Below are 21,498 nucleotides of genomic sequence, written 5' to 3'. Positions count from 1 at the left end.
CTAAAAACATAAAAGAAAAGCAGTGAAGTCTATCCCTATGTACGTGGCTTTTAGCGCTCTGAATGGAAAATAAGAGGGTTCTTTCCATTGTATGTAAAAGAGACTGTACTTATCATAATATGAGGATTGCATGCTTGAGGGGCATGAATTTCTTGTTAAAAGCTCTCTCACATTGAAAACCCTTTACCGCTCGTTAATAGTGCAACCGTAAACAAAAAGGCAAGCAAACAATCCAGCAGTATTCCATCTGACAATAATTCATTTAAAACCCTCACATTATCTTTGCAGAAACCTGCTTTAAGACTATGCTGTAAAACCCCGAGTCCCTGGCCTGTAAAAGCCCCAGCCCTGCCCTGCTATAAGATGACCACTCTCTCTCTCTCTCTCCACACACATATAAACCCACTCTTTTCTTTTCAAACAACCTGCATTGTCGAGGTGTTCTTTCTGGTCAATCTAAAGGATGTTTGCATATCAGATGTGACTAATTGGTATAATGGCATTAGGGACTGCCTTCTCAAAATGCTGCTTAAGAGCCGCTGCATTGTCAAAGGACATGATGTTTGGACCTGTGCAAATGTGGCAGTTGTTTCTGTAAACTCTGTGCCCAACATTAGCACATGAACAGCCCGAAGCCATGGAAGCTAAGCTAAAAGAAAAAAGGATGAAATCATGAGTCTTGGAAGGCAAGACAGAAAGGGGAGCATTAATAATGCAAAGGTTTAAATTGAAAGCCTACTTATTTATAGACCCAGCTGCAAATAAGAACCATATATGTATGAGATGATGCAATATGTTTTATGTATGATGTGCATCTCTCTCTCTCTTTGAGTGGAAGAAGTCACTATCTTCTTTAGTTCTCTCTTACATGGTTCTCATCTGTTTTATCACATATGAACCATGAAATGGATGATTTGGATTTTTCCAGCAATAAGCCCTTAGTTTGAGGGCCAATTTGCTACTTTCTAATGCCCATTGAGGATATGATCTAGTTCTTCATTTTGCTATTTGGCTGAAGTTGTTCACAAGTCACAAGTTGTTCTACCACAAAACTCAAGGTCGAGTTTTCTCTAACTAGGGGAGTTTGATAGGGGACCACATTCAGCTCGAAGATTTAGAAATTAGGGATTTAATTTGAGAAATATGGATATTTCTATGAATTGTATAAAATTTAGGTGTTATTTTGGATATAATTACTTTGGGATTATCTGTAATTGGGTTACTTTGTAAGTTTTGGTTATCTACTTTAACGGATGATTATGTGAAATTTTTGCCCAAGCACACTCTCCCCTCATTCCCCATACATCCCTCCTAAAGGGGTATTAATCATTAAGAGTAAGCGATTTAGATGAAAATTATTGCTGATCCCAACCACAGATTATTAAGGATAACATATTTATTGTTGCCTATAAGTGAGAAAATAAAATAAAGCAGCACACATTTCCTCATGCATAATGCAGCTTGGAATCAAGAAAATCCAACAAAAAAGACCATAGGTCTATTGAAACAAAAATGAACAATACACAGCATACACACATATAGGCAGAGAGAAATAAAGGGAGTAAGGGAGGGAGAGTAGGAGTGCAGAAGAAACCTTATAGTCATAAAGATCGCTACCAACATAACAGCTGCTTTCACTTGATTTTCCACTGAGTACACGTTCAGGATCATCATCTGTCTCCGGATCAACTTCATTTTCTGCATCATGAAAACCATTATCTTTCATATCCAAATTGTCTTCATCTGTTGAATCTTCACTCGCACCGTTTTCAATCCGAGAATCAGCTGAAATAGAGCATCTATGTTGATTTTCATCCTGAAGCACGAAATCACAATTGGTAAGCACCGCCATAAACACCAAATTAAAATACACTAGCTGCTAAATCCACAATTATGAGGAAAAAATATGCAAAATCATAAATCAAGAGGGGAAAACAAATAAAACTATTTACAACAAAACATAAAAGTATTGGGGATGAACGCACATACTAAAGCATATTTTTAACAATATCTTAGCAGTAACATAAGAATCCAACACCACAGAATCACTACATCGAAATGAATACTGTTTGGATTATGGCAGCAAAACTCCCTCCCTCTGATGGAGATCATATGGGCCGTCCCTCCTTCCCTTTCTCTCTCTCTCACACCCTCCCTCTCTATTTTCATAGAGAAAATAAAATTATAAAGCATATTAGAGAATGCAGGGGGAAGAAATGAACTAGTTGCATCTCTTAGCTTCAGCTTTTTGCCTTGGGTTTCACCTGTGCTTTGCCACTAATAATTAGACCAGATGGCCTATACAAAACTACATCAACATCATTGGGCAAAAACAAATTTTATCCCTTTTAATATAAGCTGTTTCTAATTTAGAAAAGTTTTCAGATTATATATGGACCAAAACATTCAACCAAAAAACACAACATCTTCCATAGCAAATTATATATCTCAACACATAAGACCAAGCGAACAAGTTGTAGGGAAACCCCTACTCATGGCAACAGTAACTCTGAACCCTATTAATTGATATACACAAGAAACCATCAATTTGAGAAGGGCCTACGCATAAGTGCTTAACCAACACCCATCTAAGAACTTGATCAATGAAAATCAGCAGATCCACCATCATCTTCAACATTGCTAACAACACAGCTCAAGTCTTTTATTACCCATGACCATCAAATCAAGGACATATTCATAGAAAGAAAAACATAGAAAATTATGAAAAGTTTACAGATGCGAGAAAAAAATGTGAAAAAGGCTGTTAGTGAAGCTAAATATATATCATTTAATAATTTATATGCTAGTTTAGATCCAAAAGAAGGGGGAAGATCTAGAGGTAGAGAAAGAAAGAGCAAGGACTAAGGTATGCAAAACCCATAAAAAAGTGAGGATGATATTGTATTGGTAAAGGAAGAAGACATAAAAGAAAGGTGGCAAAGTTACTTTAGTAAGCTATTTAACGAAAACCAAGTGGCAAGTAGAAAGCTTAAATTTAACAAATGAGGAAAAGGCAAAAAAATATGAGATTTATTCACAAAACTAGAGTTAATGAAGTTAAGTTTGCATTAAAATAGATGAAAAATGGAAAAGCTATAGGATTGGATAACATCCCAATTGAAGTTCGGAAATGCCTAGGTGAAAACATAATTATATCGTCAATTAATTTATTAAGCACAAGAATAGAAACTACGAGAACGTCAGATGAATGGAGGAAAAGCATTTTAATACCTATATACAAAAATAAATAAGTTATTCAAAATTGTAATAACTATCGTGAAATTAAATTTATGAGTCATACAATGAAACTGTGTGAAACAGTGGTTGAACAAATATTAAGGCTAGAAATGAGGATCTCAAACAATCAATATGGTTTTATGCCTAGGAGATCTACTACAGAAGTTACATATCTTTTCAGAAGATTAATAGAAAAGTTAAGGGACAAGGAGAGGGACTTGGATAGGTTTTTATTGACTTCAAGAAAGCGTATGATTTGGGTACCTACGAAAGTTCTATGGTGAGTTTTAGATAAAAGGGCATATGTGTAAGTATAACAATGTCATTAAGGATATGTACGATGGAGCAATGACTAACATCAGAACTATAAGTAGATAGGTTAGGGAATTTCCAATCACAATAAGTGTACATCAAGAATCTGCTTTGAACCTTTATCTTTTTGCTCTAGTGATGGATGAACTTACTACGAGTATCTAATATTAGGTTCCATGGCGTATGTTATTTGCAGATGATATTGTCTTGTTTGATAAAACTAGGGGTGGAGTAAAAACTAAATTAGAATTATAGAGAGAAGCTTTAGAACCTAAAGGTTTTAGGAAAAGTACAAATAAGATAGAATAAAGGAAATGTAATTTCATTTATAGAAGGATATTGGAGAAAAGGTTAAACTTGATGGTCAAGAAATCAATAACACTAGTAGATTTATATACGTTGATCTATTATATAAGTTGAAGGAAAAATTCACGAAGATGTAATGCATAGAGTTAAATCAGGTTGGGTAAAATCGAGAAGTGCTTCAAATGTGTTGTGTGATCATAGAATATCTTTATAATTAAAAGATAAATTTTATAGGACACTATAATACTAGTTGTGCTATATGGATCAGAATGTTGGGCAACTAACAAACAACATATGCAAAAAGTAAAAGTTGTCGAGATGAGAATGCTAAGGTAGATGAATGGTATAACATTAAAAATGAACTAAGGAATGAACATATTCCCAGTAAATTAGGTATAGCTTCTATAGAAGATAAGGGAGGGACGACTCAGATGGTTTGGGCATTTGCAACATAGGCCAAAATAGTGCCCTACTGAGGAGGTGTCATCCAGTTACTATAAGGGGCAATAGAAGGGGTAGGGGCAGACCTAAAATAACCTCAAATGAGATAGTAAGTAAGGATTTAATAGTCTTGAATTTGGTGTAGGAAATTGCCCATGATAGCGTAAATTGGTAGAAAATGATTCATGTAGCCGACCCCGCCTAATGGGACACAAAGCTTGGTTGGTTGCTGTTGTTGTTATTACACCTTCCTGTTAAAAAACCAGAATGATCCAGGACATATCTTTGAAGCCCCAAAATCAGCAAAGACAAAACCAAAAAAACATCTCAAACCAACTGAAAAAGAAAGCGCCAACATAGGAGAGGTGGTAGACCCAAGAAAGCCATCTTATTTGAGATTTTCTTACATCTCAAACAGGAGAGCAAAAGCCTAGCAATAAATTAGCCTCGTCAAACCCTCTTACACCACAACGAAGCAGCAGATTAACCACCTTTGTTACTATTGATTTCTTTATTAGATTGAAGCAATATCATTCCCCCTTGTTGATACTACAACCACCAGCTCGACTAAAAGCCCACAAAGCTATTGCACCTCAATAACTCATGCCAGAAATACTTCAGCCACATATATTCCTTGAACATGAGCATTTTCCTTGAACAATAAATCATTTGGAGAGCCTTAATCAGTTCTATTTTTGCACTCATAACTCCTTCCATTTTTTCAGTTTTAGAAGAAATGGATGGAATTAAATAAAAATTTTAGGTTACTAAATATAACATGTTGCATTACAAATTAGAAGGAAAGTTTAGGCGCAATGGTAAGGTTGCCGTCGTGTGACCTGGAGGTCATGGGTTCGAGGCGTGGAAACAGCCTCTTACAAAGGCTATGTACTATAGACCTATTGTTGTCCGCCCCTTCCCCAGACCCCTCATACACGGGAGCTTTGTGCACCGGGCTGCCCTTATTTTTTTATTACAAATTAAATATTGAAAGCTTAAGCTTTAAAGTTGTGAGTTGCAACTTGCAACTACAAGGGCAATGAAGTAAGCAACCACTTCATCTTCATATCAAATTCACCTTTACCTTTCAGAAACTCAAGACCACGAGGTTATTGAGAAAACAGTAACATAAAAAACCTGTGATCAATCATGTAAAGGGTATAATACAGGAAAAAATAAGATCATTATTTCATTAACCAAATTGACAGATTACTGGATTGAGATATTCTCACATCGAATATGTTCTCATACTCCTCCAAAAGAGTTGTGATTATGGCTTGAGCATTATTTGCAGCATTTGCAGCTGCCAGAAGCTGAGCAGAATTATCCCCACTCACATCAAAATCATCCTCCAATTCACATTCACCAGCCAAAAGAGGACGTAAGAGCAAGGGTGCCATGCAAGCAGCAACAGCAGATGGAGTCATCCTATTCTCAGAAGCATGAGAAGAAATTGTATGCATCATCTTCAGAATTCTGCACAAGAAAAAAGAAATATTAGGAAATAAGGAAGGCATTAACAAGTTTATCTGTAACTTTGAAGGACGCTCACTCCAAAAGACAAAGAATTGAAGTAATGTCAAGTAACAATAACAGCACAAAGAAACGTTCACACATAACAGTGTTCTTTTTGTTTCAGTTGTAGATATAGTCGATTAGTTGCTCAATATCAGCATTACATAATTATGGTTGTCAAAAATGGCTCCTCTTTTATCATCAAACAGAAGTATCATTAAAAATGGCTAACAATCACTTAATAAGGGACACATCAGCCATATTTAAAATTTTTTAAAAAAAATTAATGAGGGATACATCAGCCATATTTAAAATTTCAAATAAAATAAAATAATATCTTCAACTTCAGAAGACCTCTTAAGCCACTATCGAGCTGAGGATGCCCCGATAGGACTCCAATCCAAGCCCTCCAACCTCAGCCGACTCGGGCAATCCTCAGCAAATAGGTGTTCTAAAAGTTCATAATCTCTGCACGCATCTGAGTACTAACCCTGTTCCCAGAATCCAATTCCAGGTCATTAATAAAGCCACTCTGAAATAATCCTGAGTTACAGTCCCATCAGTAACCCACTGCACCTTCATTTTTTGGCGCAACCTCACGACCTCTCTTAACAACAACTCCAATTTTCTGATGACATTATGGTGTTTCTTGAGAACAATGTAGAAAAAGTCCAAAAGGTCATTGTCCCAAAAAAAAAAAAAAAAAATCTGATAGGCAATTAAAAATTTTCAAAAAGGTTTCAAGATTGCACATCAACTTGTCCAAGAGAGGAGTGGCGCCATGTCTGGCATTAACATGTAAGGTAGGGAGTTGGAGGAGTTTAAGGCCTTGGCAGTAGGCTGCAAATGAGCCCATCCGAGCAGTGCTTTACCATGTGCAAGCTTGTTTATTAAATTGTTTAACTAAGCTCGAGCAAAGCTCAAACCAAGCTTGAAAATACTTGCTCAAGCTTGTTCATTAATGCAAAAGCCCTTACTGAGCCAAGCTAGGAAGCTGCCCACAAATAACTTGGTTATTTGGAACCTCATATTATGATATGCAGAAGGCTCTTAGGGTTTTCATAGGCAAAAGTTAAAACGGGCACTAATCATATTGTCTTAGGAGATTTTGCTCCTATCAAGCCAGCCAATTGACCATGGGTTGAAGCCAGCCTAGAGCATTGACCTTGTCCTTTTGTTGAATTCAGATTATGAAGTTAGGGGCTAAAGAGGTGTTTTAAGCTAATAAGCCCATTACAATCTATCAAGCGGAATTCAGCCCTATTAACCAAGTCTACATAATCTGAGCCTACTAAACAAGCCCAACTGAGCCACTCACAAGCCAAAATGATCAGAGCCCATTAATCTACAAGTTCGTCTTGTTTGTTGAACAAGCCTAAAATTGGGCAAGGAATCACTCGTATATGTAATGAACGAGCTCCTTGAGCTATTATGGAATGACCACTCTCCTATCCCAGCCTCCCTCATGGAGGCAACTCTAATTCTGTGATTTTTTTGGGATCATATGATTGAGAGAGTTAGTAGGAGGCTGGAGGGGTGGGACAAGGGGCACTGTTCGTTAGGGAGCCACACCACTCTCATTAGTGTTGCCCTATCTAATGTCCCTATATACTTCCTATATCATCTTAGTGTGCCCAAGAGTGTAGCATCGATACTGGAGAGGACAATGCATGACTTTCTCTAGTTAGGGTCAAGCAAGAATAAAAGAGAACATCTTGTTACTGCGAGGTCGTCAATAGGCCCAAATCCATATAATTCCAATTCCAAAGTCTAGACCCAAGCTCCCAAGGACAAGGTAAGCAAATTATCTTAATCAATACTCCAAATACAAACACTAAAATGTCATAAACTAGAAGAAAAACCTAATGCAAACTCTAAAATGTCATAAACTACAAGAAAAACCTAAACTTCTCTCCAACATACCACAGGAACCATCTTTAGATATTTTTACTCAACTTAGACGAGTCTCATTCATTACAAAGATAAGATTTTGCATTTGAGAATAGAAATTCAAATTAGACTTCCATATTTAATAATTCTCTCATAAATAATAAAATATCTAATATAAACTTTTTGTCATAGATCAAGGATGCAGTAGATAGTCAATCAGGACCATCACTGTAGTAAAATGTACTTACACAAGCAATCTTCCCCACAAATTTCGAAAGCTTCTAGGCTAGATATTCTTTACGTTTTTTCCTACATCATGCATCCATCCTAGCCCATCTTCCTTAACTTTTCCAAATTGACCTTTTTAACATTGACATTGATGATGATAAATACACTATAATTGCCAAAAAATGGGGCAACATTAGTTTCTTCAAAACACATTAAATATACAATTACGAGATGAAGGTACTTTTTCAACTTGCTTTGCCTTGTCATGTTATGACAGCCAGTACTCCAAACAACCACATTACATTACAACTTTTCATGTCTCTCCTTATGGCTGAGCCTACTGACCATAATTTCTTACCCTCTTCCATTTTACTTCATATTCATGAATGCAGCATCAATCAACCCTAACTCAGCAACCATTTCCAGAGAGGCCCAAACCTGATCCATAGCCTTTTGTTCTTCTCCCTATCCTTAACCAGAGTTGCTTTCCTGTTCCTTAACTTATTCAAAACTAGAGCCTTGGAGTTTCTCTTCAACCTTTCATCAATTTATCTGAATTGTCAACGTATTATATCAATAAGAAAAAAATACTACACATTTGATGGTCGTAATACAAAAAAAATTTTAAAAAAAACCCTACCTGTGGGACACACTCGAGAAGATTGGACTGGTTTTCTTGAAAAATTCTACTGCCAGATACATTATATTAGGGGGTGGTAATAAAAAGGCATAAATAGCCCCCACCTCACACCACCTAAATAACATAATAATATATTCCCTTCTAACATTCCCCCTCAAGCTGGAGTGTAATTTTTTGACAAACAAAGAATTGTATTAGAGAGAAGAATGTAGTCCAAACAAAAGCTTCTATGTTTGAGGGACCTTTAGCTTCCAAATCAAAGTACAAAATGCAAAAAAGATCCGCAATAGCATCAAAAGTCAATTAGAACAGAAAAGATTTACAAGAGAATTCCCCAGAAGCATCTAAGCCCCAAATCCTTTTATCACTACCCAATTGAACATAAAAAGAGTCAAGCAACCTAGTCAAAGGAGCCAACTCATTAATCTCTCTCTCTCCTTAAAATTTCTCTGAAAATGGAAGTTCTAAGAACGCCTGCCTTCTCATAAAAAAGAAAAGCAGAAATAAGGGTATCATAAAGATTCGATAACCGAAAAAGACAAGGGTAGGTAACAGCCAAAGGCATGTCCCTCACCCAAAGGTCCTCCCAAAAGAGAATTATCTGCCCATTACACAATACTTGACTTTAGGAAGGAAATAATCATAAATCTGAGATAGAAATGTCCAGAAAGTTTAAGTTTTTGAAAAATAAACAAGATTGTTATGCACCTTTTAGGACATGATAATGTACATTAACTCCCAATGGAGAATTCAAGTGCACTCAAAGTGTCAACAATGCAGTCATCTTTGCAAAGAGACTTTTTGACCAAAGACAATTTCCAATGGAGATCCCAACATGGATCATCTATATGATTTTTCACACCTTAGTTTATGCAAATGCCAGAATCGCCGCAATGAACTCCTCGTTCTCATACACCACCCTTGACATAATCACCCTCCAAAATGAGCCTCATCACATCCCATACCATGGTAAGAGACAATCCCAACAATAGCTAAATTGTCACAGGAAGAAGCTTCAGAAGGACTAAGAGCAACCTTTGGTGAGATGTTGTATTCTAGCACATGCTTTTTTCACATCTAATATGGATTCATCAACAAGAATTTGAGCACAGACAGGTTGAAGCTCAGAACTCAACCGAGACAAAAATTTGGCAACCAAGAACTCTGCCAGTTGCCTCTTAAACATCTCAACGTCAACACAAACTCTGATAGATATTGAGTTCCTCCCACATGCCCTAAAGAGTGTTATAATACTCATTGATGGAGCTACCCTTCTTGGTTAAATTTGAAAAAACTTCTCATACAGGTAAAAAAGAGGTTTTAAATTTCATCAAGTGAGAAGCTCTCACAAAGATCATCCCATACAGATTCAGCAATTTAACAAAACATCATGTTTGTACCAATTCATGGTTCCATGACATTCCACCGAGGAGAATGCAGCAGATATTTAGACTTCCCCTTATGCCTTAAACTTTGGAACCACACACCCAAAAGAATAAAAGGAACAAAAAAATTACTCAGTTACAGGGCTGAAGGAATTATAGCTGGCAACAACCAGAAGCAAGTGCAGGCAAGAACAGGAAATAGAGTCATCGAATACCAATCAAAAACCAATTGGGCAACTCATACAAGAATGCAAAAAGTCAATCACGAACACATCGAGCGTTAAAAAGCATCTTCATGCCACAACCAGCCAAGGAACATCAGAAAAATAAGAGCAGTCCACAAACACACACAGCATAAAACCAATGCTGCTGCAAGACCGAACCGAGAAGAAGAGCATCCTAAAATGACTCTCCCACAAAACAGACAATCAGTTTTAAGAACTAATCAGGCAAATATAAGAAAAAATAAAAAACAGTGCTCAACATCTATTCAGACTAATCAGATTTGAAGGAGATCAATCCTCTGATACTGTGTTAGAAATATGAAATGAATTAATATTAAAGAAAATAAAACACTTAGGGTCAGAAAAGGAGAATAGAAGTTGAGTTGATGAGGTCAGAGGTAGAAGCCGCAGTCACGAGTCACAAAGAGTTACATACAGCTCCAGGTCTGCCTTCTTTTAAATTTTAATAATAAAAAAGCCCATCTGCACCATCTAATTACTAAAATCATACGTTTTTTTCAAACAGAGTTTGAAGACTCTTGAATATAATTTTATCACATTGTCTGTTTTCGCACAATAATTTTGCAATACCCCTTCTTTAGGGGTGTTCTGATGAGAGCAAAAAAAAAAGATTTGAGATTCATTGATACTTAATTATTAAATATTCAATTTTATATACATTCAATGTTAGGCTTCATTTTACTGGAAAAAAAAAACAATTTATTTTGTAATTTTATTTGTTTAGAGATTGAGATTTGATATTGTTTAGTATTATCTAATTCCTTAATTGGATTTAGGGTTTAAGCCTATATAGAAGCTTTATCTCTTGGAAGTCTAAAAAGCCACTACATAATAAGGGCTTTGTTTGTAATTGTTTGATTACCACTTTACCTAAAAGCTTAAGCTGTTAGGTTGTGGGCCAACAATGTATATCAAGCCTTAACACCCCCCCCCCCCCAAAACATGTGCAGCCTGATTACACATGTAGACATAAACACACAGCGAATAACACCCATAATAGGAACACATGATTTCTTAACAAACATATATCAAACACGGGCAACAAGACTAGAACCCACAACCTCATGGCAACCATGGCTTTGATACCATGTTAGATTACCACTTTACCTAAAAGCTTAAGCTGTTAGGTTGTAGGTCAACAATGTATATCAACCCTTAACACTAATAATTAGAACATCATTCTAAAAGCATGTTTTCCACGTATCATCATTCAACTATAGCACATTCAACTTCAATAAAAACTCAAAATCATCTTACAAGAATGATCTACAATTAATGAAAGTCATACACCAAAAAATGATAGGAAAAACTGCAGATTGCACTACATATTAATTTCCATACCATATATCACAAGGGAGTGATTAGAACTTAACACCAAATAAGAAAGTAGAACTTGTAGATGAGAAAAAAGGAATCACCTAAAAGGAATAAACAGATCTTACCTCTGCAATAAGCGCCGATTTGGTTCAGGAAAAGTCTCCAATATAGCAGAGCGCATCGCATTAACACGAGCTTCCTTCCGATCAATTCCTTATCCATACAACAGAAAACCATAAAACACAAGGTACTTTAATTTCAACAAATAAAATATGCAAAAATTTTCACACGTAAACGAAGATACAATACACACACCACACAGACACACACACAATGCAGGCAGAGCTGGTTCTTGGTTCAGTCCATCCCCTCACCAGCAGTTCTATTTCCCTTCCTTTATCATGATAGTTTTGCACATTGACAAGAATGTTCTTAAATCCATTTTTTTAACACCTATTTATGCATGATGAAGATCATGATTCAAGACTCCGGATACAAATAAAGGGTAACCCAAGCCTCATTTTTTAGATATGGCTAAATTTTATGTGCGCACATCTTTTTGCAGTATAAAAGAAGAATATAATTAATTTAAGGACTGAGAGTTTAAAGGAGCATAAGGAATACTCAAAAAGGAAACAAAGCAAAGAAACCAGAAAAACAAAAAGAATAAAAAGAGAAGAACTCCAATTATGCTGAACATCACAAAAGCATATTGCTTTGAAGAAACCAGGCAAAAGACTGCAAAGAAGCAAGAAGAACTATCCTCACTCACAGCAGCAGCAAAAACAAGAAACAATCCTTAAAAATTCATGGATTTCACTCCCACCAAGTCACCACAAAGAAGTGCTGCACCAAATTCTTAAGTCTCCCTGCTATACAAACACAAAACACACATCAAGGGGAATAGCCTTGTTCAGTTTTCAAACGTGCAACAGAATGTCCTATAACTCGTTCAGAACTCAATAAAACAAAAAGCCCCATTATTCAAAGGATGTTTGGCTTTCCAAATTAAATATACTATAATGGAAAAGGAGAAAGAGGAGGCAAGGCAATCAAATGAGAATAAAAAGATTTGCAACTTATATAATTACCAGTGAACCTAAAAATTTTGCCATTAGGTTGCAGGCTAACAGTATATATCATGCATTTAAGGGTACTACATAATTTTTAAGAAAATGATTATAAACATAAGCAATGAGATAAGAAACCAAGACCCCTTCGCAACCATGGTTGCGATACCTTGCTAAACAACCACTCTAACCAAAAATCTTAGGCCATTAGGTGAGGCTCCACTGCCCCAGAAATGGTTTCTAATCTCTATAACATTCCCCCCATACAAGAAAGCCAACGAGCTTGAGGAGAAGACAAAGTAGAGACCCACCAAACCTTGCATTCAAAATTTTGATTTTAATTAGAAGAATGGGAATGATGAGTGTTAGCCTAACAAGGCTTTCACCTCTTGTTTTGATGGTAACAAATAAAAGGTTTTAATATCATTATGTGTTCAAGTAATGATGGTTTTAGGAAACTTAAACAAGCCAAAATCAACAAAGCTTTGAAAGATCATCAACAAGTTTAAAAGCACGTGATGAAGTGATCAAAAAGGGAAGCTCAAAGACATCTAAAGATGAAATGAACTCAAAGCTTCAAGAAGACCATGAAGTTTTCAAAGAACAAGAAATGTTTTATTTGTTAGGAAATCTTCATGTAAGTACTTCAAAGGTAAAAATATCATTATGAATGAAATGAATCTCATTAGGGGACATAAATGGACATAGAGACTTTATATTAAAACCCCAGAAAATATCTTTCAAAAGTTGGAAAGCAAGGAAGCCAAATATCTTTGAAAAAGAAAGAAGGAAACTGACTTTGTACTGTCCAGGCGACCGAGGTAAAATCCTCAGGCGACCGAGGATTTTTGCTGAAGAAACTTAAAACAAGCAGTGTGTCTTCAGGCGCCTGACCCTGTAACTTCAGGCTCCTAAACTCACTTCAGGAGACCGAGGTTGCATTTCAAGCAACCGAAGTACAGCAACGGTCAGATTTTTTAAACTTCTAATTTTCAAATCTAATTGACTTGCGCCCCCCAATCTTTTCAGAAACTTGGAGGGCACTCCAAGTAAACTTGTGCAGCACGAAAGTGAATGTTTTTCAAGTCTATAAATACATGTTTTATGATCTTCACATAGAAACCAAGCTTTGAATAGTCTTTCAAGATCTCTTTCACTCAAAGCTTCTTGCTATCTGTTTTAAAGCTTTGAATTGTTGCGAAATTTCTGAGAAATCTCTGAGCTTTTACATCTTCTCTGAAGTATCTGATTTAAGTTCTTGATCCTCATCAAAGAGAAGTAAACCGGTGATATTTACATTGGGCTTCTTACTTCATTCTTTTGGTATTTTGAATTTGAAGTATATTAGTTTCTAAAGTGTACTAATCAGCTCTTTGTGTAGCATTATTTGTACGCATCTATTTGATTTATTTCTTGTAGATTGACGATTCCAAGGATTGTTTGGATCGTTGGCTAAGCAAGGGGATATTGCTTAGAGACGCGGGCTCTAGCCTAAAGGAGTGACCGGATGAGGGGATACCGTTCAGAGAAGGCAGGCTCTAGCCTTAACCAAGGAGTGTTGTAAAGGTTTGTTCCACCCGTCAAAGGAACAGGTTTAGTGAATCCTTTGGTGGTTTGCCAAAGATGATGATGCAGGCTGGGTATAAGCCGAACCTCGTAAAAATCTCCGTCTTACTCTCTCTTTCCCTTACTCTTTATTTTCAGCATATTTAAATTGAGTGGATGGTTTAATTGATAATCATATATACTATGTAATATAGAAATCAAGTAAACTAAAAGTCTAATTTTGATTTGGGTTGCGGAAACCGAAAGGGAGTACGTTGGTTGTACCATACCTTGCAGAAACCATATGGGAGTACATTACTTGGTTAACAGCCCAAGGATAAATTAACTGAGAGTTTAGTTGATTCTGAATGTTGAGAAGAGTGTAGATATTGTGTTGATTGGATGTTGTATTGCACATCATATTGAAGAAGCAAAACAATCAATACAGGGCTTTATATCAACAAGTACAAATTTTATATATACAGGGGATATAAACAAACAAACTATTTTAAGTGCTGCAGGTAACTTGTGTTTGGCAAATCATTTGGTTGTTTGTTTTCAAATTGTGGATGATTGGCTTGGTTACTTGAATTATTGGTTTGGTTGCTTGGTTGTTTACATAGTTGTGTTGATTGATTGAATTAAAAGAACTAAGTTCTTGAGTGATTAAACAAACAAGTCAAGAATTAGCTCAAAGAAATAAAAGAAGGTTAAGGATTCTAAAAAGGAATTAAAAGAAAATTCACCCCCCCCCCCCCTTTTTCTTGGGACTACACCTTGCTTTTCAAGGAGGATTAAACCATAGGCCTTTAAGTCAAAGAGAAAACTAAAACAATTCCCAAGGACACATAATACATACAATAGCTTAAGGTTTTAGATGAATTTGTTCTCTGGCATGGTATTAGAGCTTCGTTGATAAAAAGTCAAGATTTCAAACCTCATCATCCTATATCTTCCAACTAAAATTAAAATTTTAACAAACATAAATAATCATGTTTTTATCCACTCTTCAAGCCTAGTGGGAAATTGTGAACACAGGTGTGTCAGAGATAATTAAATCATTCTTGAGGCCTCATATAACAGCTTAAGCATTGAGATGAATCAGTTCCTTGACAGAGTATCACAGACATGGTTTCCAGCACGTTCTAGTCCTTGACTGCCATAAATGTCACTTCATTTTTTTTCAGATTTGATAGTCTGTTCAGTGTTCACTAAAAACTATCATATTCCCTGAAGACAGTGTTAGTGATTGTTCAATTACCTCTCCACATGCAACCAGGCTGCAGATGCAAGGCAGTGTCAAGGCTTGATATGCATTGTTGGCCCATAACCTAACAACTTAAGCTTTCAAGGTCAAGAGCTGACTAAAGAACCAAGAAGCCTCCAACTTCCACAAACTCCGTATCCCTCCTAGAAAAAGGACTAACAAGCTAAAAAGCAACAATAAATCCTCCACCCACCATCATTGAGATTCCGAAAAAATGAAAACGTCAGGGAAAAAAAAAATCCCCATTGCCAAGAACAAAACTAGAAATAGGACCATTATGAAGAAGAAAAAGAGGGTAAAGATAAGGAAAAATAACATGCAAGGAATCCTTGTCAACCTAGTGATACTCCCACACAGCAAGAAAGAACAGTTGCAAAGAATCCTCAATCAACTTATCAATCAATCTACTCAAAAATATTTCCCGCAAGCATGAAATGATAAGGAGACGACGGATCACATATAAGGAGACATGGATCACCTGGATGCACGCCCTAGAAGCTGAAACCAAGTTTGATTTCCCCCCACTAATAACGCCAAAGGTAAAAGAATACAAAGAACATCTAATTCAACTCCCACATCTAGAACCGAAGCCCTTCCTATCCAGCACCTTATCTAGGAAAATCTGGTTAACCCAATCATAAGCTTTGTCAAAGCCCCATGTTAAGACAAGCCCTTCCTATTCCTCACTTTTGCATATCCTCAAGAACCTCATTAGCCACCAAATTTGAATTGAGAATCAGCTACCACCAACAAAGGCACAATTAGAACAAGAAATTGTGTCACAGTCCCCCAAACCTAACCATCTATCTCCAACACATGAACTCCCTCAAAACCAACAGCTCAAGCTCAATCTTTTATAAGTTACTCTCCCAGTAACCAGATGATCTGATGAAGTACCCAAAAAAAAACCTTCACTTTCCATTTTCTAAAACCACCTTAAGATGCTCTAACTTCTCATAATTCTATATACCTCCCGGCTCCCACCATGTGGCAGAACAGCCTCTACAGCTCTCCACAATCAACCAGGGGGCAAAAAGAATCGGTAAAAACACTACAGGAAAATGATCAAAATATGTCTAGAAAGAACCTCTTGAGAAAGATGGTAAAAAGGCCACTCCCAAAAAACAAAGAAATATATTCAGATGACCCAAAAGTTCCTCACCCCCCTCTTCCTCCTCCTCTACATAGACCAGGTAGATAGGGCATTAGATGATAGGATATCCCACAGCTCACACTCCCAAAAATAATGCTATCAAAAGCCATTATAGAAGAAGCCAGTCCAGAACCACCACACTCTTCATTAGGAAACTAATGACAATAAAACCAAACTGTACCACCCAATATTTGGAAGAAAAACCAAAAAATACTAACTCATACAAAATGAAGAACCCAAGACCAGGACATAAACAGAGGAAGACCATAGCTGACCTCTCCACAGATCTCCATAAACAAAAGAAAATCATACCTGAGCTCTCCACGAATCTCCAAAAGATTAAAGAGGATAAACAATCGTAAAAGAAAATATATCCTACAAGCACACTGAGGAGTATCCCAAATCAGGAGGGAAGATTTAGATGAAAATGTTTCCACATATGAGGATTGCTCTTCAATAAGGAACAAAAGAATCCAAAATATTCATCAAAATGACAAGCTCACCAACTTGGCTTTAACTAGATTCCAAGAGAAATGTAAATCCCACAGAAAGGTGCCGCTCTGTAAATTGAAAAAAAGGTAATCAGAAGATTATGCAAAAATATAGTCTCAATAACAAGCAGGTAAACCTGATCAAAAAAGTAACTCCAACCCAGGATATTCACATTAGCAACAAGGCCGTTCTTGGGAAGTAACTATCGAGAATTATACAGAAGAAAAATAATTTGTGAAAGATACCAATGACTCGTATATTTGCAGACTTTTTAATATGTGGATGCCTAAAGAGAAATGGATACTCAAAATATGTGTTTTGGGAGGATATAAGGGTTGAAAAGAGCATTTCCCCAGGCTTGCATTCAAAGTGAGTGACGGAAGTCCGTGTTTTTAAGCAAGATGTGAGGTGTAGGCAAGCCTCTCACAAGGAACAATTTCTGAGGATTTTCAGGTTAGCAACTAGTTATACTACAACTGTCCATTGCCGGTTTTGGATGGAAGGGAATAAACTATGACAGGACTTGAGATGTAGGAGTAATTTTTATGATAAGGAGCAGGAAGATTGTCTCAAGACTCATTAACCTCCTTATAGACAGTGGGGCTAAAAGGAAGGCAAGACAACAAAGTCGAAAGAACCCTTTCAATCTCTTGAGGGACGGAACATCCGGCTCAGATTATCCTAAATGCACCCATGGAATCACTGTCCATGACGGTTTCTTATGAATGGTATAAGATTACTATCTAGCCCTAATTCCTTTTGTTGATTACATATTTGTTTCCTGGCTTTTAAAATGTCAAGTTTCTTCCATGTACTAGGTGGCTCCATCCTGGAATCCATATAGCAATATTAACACGTAAAATAAAATTAAATGAACAACCTTGCTTAGGAATTAAGGTAATAAATAGAACTCGTGTTCCTATTAACCACACCATTAGCAAAAAAAAAAAAACACTCCAGAAAAACCTCTAAAAAATCCTTCATAACCAATCACAATCCTGAAGGAAATCCAAAGTAAACAATCAGGACCCAGAGCCCCATCTCCATCCACCAAACGTAGCCTTCTTGATCTACTCCTCTTCAAAAGACCTTTCTAACCCACAAAGCCCTATCCTCTGAGATCAGACTCCAATCCAACCTCCCTTGCTCTGGATTTGATTGCGCCACCAGAAAGGCCTCCAAGCAATTAGTTAAAGGAACCAAACCACAATCACATTATCCATCCTGTTGCAATTACATGTTCTCAGTTATTCTTTGTTGTATGTCACAGCTGCTTGTATGGCAGTCAGCAGATAACCAAGTACGAAAAAAAACTAAAATATATAATGGGACACAAGGATATCAAAACAAGTCTTGCGACCTAAATTTAAAATTGCATACATTCATGAATAAATAACGGTATACAAAAAACATCTCAATGACCAAACAAAGAATCCACTGCAATCATCTATCCAAAAAATGCCACAAAAAATAGCGATAACCAAACTTAATGAATCTTTTAATAACCAAACAACCACATTAATTATTTAAGTCTCTCAATCACTAGAGACAACCATTTTTTTGGAGAATGGGGGAAGAAGAAGAAGTAAGCTGGACTTACTATATGCTTCCAACAAGGCAGTGCAGCAGGATGCTGGAACAGGAGATGAAGGTAGTTCCCGAAGAACATGCTGCAGACAAAAAGAGTTGGCTGATTATCGAACAAAATAGCACAGAAGATAAGATATCAAATGAAGTATCAGGAAAGAGTACCTTAACACAGTCACCAACAACATGAGGATCCTCATCATAACCAAATTCAATTTTGCCTAAAACAGAGGACATCCTCATTATGATGGCATGTGCATGAATATATTGTATACACTACATAACCAAAAATGGAACTTTCAACCAAGCACCAAGAAGAGAAGCTACCTTGCTCATATTCTTGAACTCTACGTTCTACCTCCTCAACATCAGCAGCCTCGCGCAAAATTCCTTCTACTTTAGTTGCTGCTGGAGACAAACATTACAGAAAAACTAAGTCATATCATGAATAGGGGCACAACATTAGACTTTCTTCCTGTGGGGTTCTGCACCGAATACTTGTCTATCACCAGACATTGTTTTCATCGACACATCCAGATCAATCAAACTTCCAAATGTTGTTTTCAGATTAACAAAGATTTTCTCAAAATGGCCAAGGAGTAGAGACATTTGGTAATTTTTTTCTTTTTCTTTTAATAAAATCAATCTCATTATTAGTTTATAATCCTCCAACTAAATTCTAAGTCTCAACAATATAGCAGATCCTTGGAAAAATATGGTGAAACTATATAAATAGTAACTGAAAGATTTTTTTCCCCCGATAACAAAAAAAAGATTTCATAGATAAGAGAGGAACTTACACAAAGGAGAAAAGACTTCTCCCTTTCAACAAGTTAATATAGAAATAACAGAACATACTTATATATAGCATGACAATACACTTTCAACAAAAAGAATGTAAAAGAACAAGCTGCAGCCTTAGCTTCAGCATCAACCAAAAAAAAGATGGGAGAGAAGGAAGGAGAGGGGGAACACTGGTGACATAGAAACTCCAAAAACATCCCAATCAAAGTTGAGAATCAGAGATCAATACTGACCGTACTTCTCAAGAAATTGAAGCGCTTTCTCAAGGAAAGATGGGCCACCATCTATATCTTCTAGTGCAAGCAAAATTGGTCGTCCAACAACTAAAGATTTAACAGGGCGCTTATCCCTCCCTGTAAAAAACAAAAAACAAAAAAACAAAAAAAAAAAAAACACAATATATGATGAAGTTGCAGTAAAAGAAACTCACAATTCTCTCTAAGCCCCTTGCAAAAATAAAATGAAATAAAATAAAAACCTAAATTCTTTCTGAGCCCCACCACTAAACAAAAATAAAAAAACATGTGACTGCCTGTGGATAGAGAACTAATTTTACTAATCCAATAAAAATGTCAGGGCATAATGGTGAAGTACAAACATTGATGGAAAGACCCTTCAATTGTATCACTTGTGTCATTCCGGAAAATTCCATTGTGTCCCATGACGAGGGCAGCACTTGGTGCTTGCGCAAGAGCATGTTCCAAGGCAGTCTTCCACTCATACAAATCCTCTGATGACTCAGCCTGAAATATTAAAGGGGGGAAAGGCCAAAAAATTATGAGCACATAGTAAAAGAACATTCAAAAATGAAGACCAATTCAAGTTATGGCTTATGCACAAGAAGAAACCCAAAATAACAAAGAAATCAGATGGTGAATTAAGCACCTTAAGAGTGAATGCTCGCCCATCACGTCCATCAGGAAACAGTACAGTTAAGAGTTTTTTATCCTCTCTCACAACAACACTACAGATGACAAGTTGCCACCATAAGCCAGATTAAATATGAATGACTACTTTGAGATAACACAACAACACTACAGATGACAAGTTACCACAATAAGCCAGATTAAATACAAATGACTACTTTGAGATAACATAAATCATGCATACCTCCCAGAATTGTTTAAGTCAATACCCCCCAAGGTCAGATTTACTTCACCGCCTCTTTGCGGAAGTGCACTCTACATGAAAGCAAAGTAATGAGCAGTTGTTATCACAATCTCATAATACTATGAAGAAAATAGGCGTCTCAAAGATAAGGTTGTCCCAGAAACACTATAGCCTGAGCCAAATCAAATAACATCCTGGCGTTCCATCAACAGACCAGAAATAACACTCACATACAAACATATTAACATCCTAACCTCACATACGAATATTCAACAATTGAATTGCTCATGCTACTAACCATGATAGTGTAGCAGATTTTTTTTCCAGGCTTTTACATCTTTCTCAACTCCTTTATTTAGGTTACTCTTGTCCTAGTCTTTTAAAGTAGTCACATGACCAATATTCAGCCTTTCAAAAAAAATGGAGGGTAGGGTTGAGATTAAAAGATTTCAAGATAGACTGAAAGCCAGGATCGTACAGCTTCTACAGATTACAACTCTACTATGGAGGCTTCTGCAAAATTTTCTCCAAGCTTTATTGTAATAAAAATTCAGATTTTAGTTGTCTATTGCAGCTAAAGCCGCAGAAACTCATTACTCTAGTTCCCTTTTTAATCTCTCAGAGATATCCTTCAGTTGCACTAATTCTGCTCAACAGCAACTTTTAATGCACAACATAGGGTCTATAATTTTCCACTAAAATTTTAACAAAATCAATATCCATGCAAACTGCATTGCACCGCCTATATCATTGCAAATTGCGATAAATGCTAACAGCAATTTGCCACTCCCACCATAAAAATGTTCTGTATCTCCTTTAATGATTAAAAAAAATATTGTTACATAACCATAATATCATAAAGGGATATAAAAGTGAGGTCAAAACAAACATTTGCATCTGCAATTTTTTTCAGTATCTTTTTACATCATAAAATTAAAACCCATTATCATCACT

The 21,498-nt window shown here is 36.4% G+C and overlaps 1 protein-coding gene across 6 annotated transcripts in view; it reads right to left on the bottom strand.

Moving 5' to 3' along the window:
- The window catches only part of LOC131149033 (rho GTPase-activating protein 7), a 115,199-nt gene that overhangs the window by 63,587 nt on the left and 30,114 nt on the right, over nucleotides 1-21,498 (bottom strand). For 3 of the 6 annotated variants that reach the window (XM_058099069.1, XM_058099073.1, XM_058099070.1), the window contains exons 4-13: nucleotides 20,545-20,615; nucleotides 20,320-20,398; nucleotides 20,033-20,177; nucleotides 19,668-19,787; nucleotides 18,958-19,038; nucleotides 18,796-18,851; nucleotides 18,644-18,713; nucleotides 11,642-11,729; nucleotides 5,529-5,772; nucleotides 1,595-1,816 (exon numbers count right to left, since the gene is read on the bottom strand). In XM_058099069.1, coding sequence (XP_057955052.1) covers nucleotides 1,595-1,816; nucleotides 5,529-5,772; nucleotides 11,642-11,729; nucleotides 18,644-18,713; nucleotides 18,796-18,851; nucleotides 18,958-19,038; nucleotides 19,668-19,787; nucleotides 20,033-20,177; nucleotides 20,320-20,398; nucleotides 20,545-20,615 — 1,176 coding nt within the window. The remainder of the gene's footprint in view (nucleotides 1-1,594; nucleotides 1,817-5,528; nucleotides 5,773-11,641; nucleotides 11,730-18,643; nucleotides 18,714-18,795; nucleotides 18,852-18,957; nucleotides 19,039-19,667; nucleotides 19,788-20,032; nucleotides 20,178-20,319; nucleotides 20,399-20,544; nucleotides 20,616-21,498) is intronic. The other 3 variants (XM_058099074.1, XM_058099071.1, XM_058099072.1) reach the window with 1 other exon arrangement.

The sequence above is a fragment of the Malania oleifera genome, chromosome 2 (assembly GCF_029873635.1).
Source record: "Malania oleifera isolate guangnan ecotype guangnan chromosome 2, ASM2987363v1, whole genome shotgun sequence".
NCBI lineage: Eukaryota > Viridiplantae > Streptophyta > Magnoliopsida > Santalales > Ximeniaceae > Malania > Malania oleifera.
The sequence above is the reverse complement of the archived record's forward strand: the minus strand, read 5'-3'. Positions and strand labels throughout refer to the sequence as shown.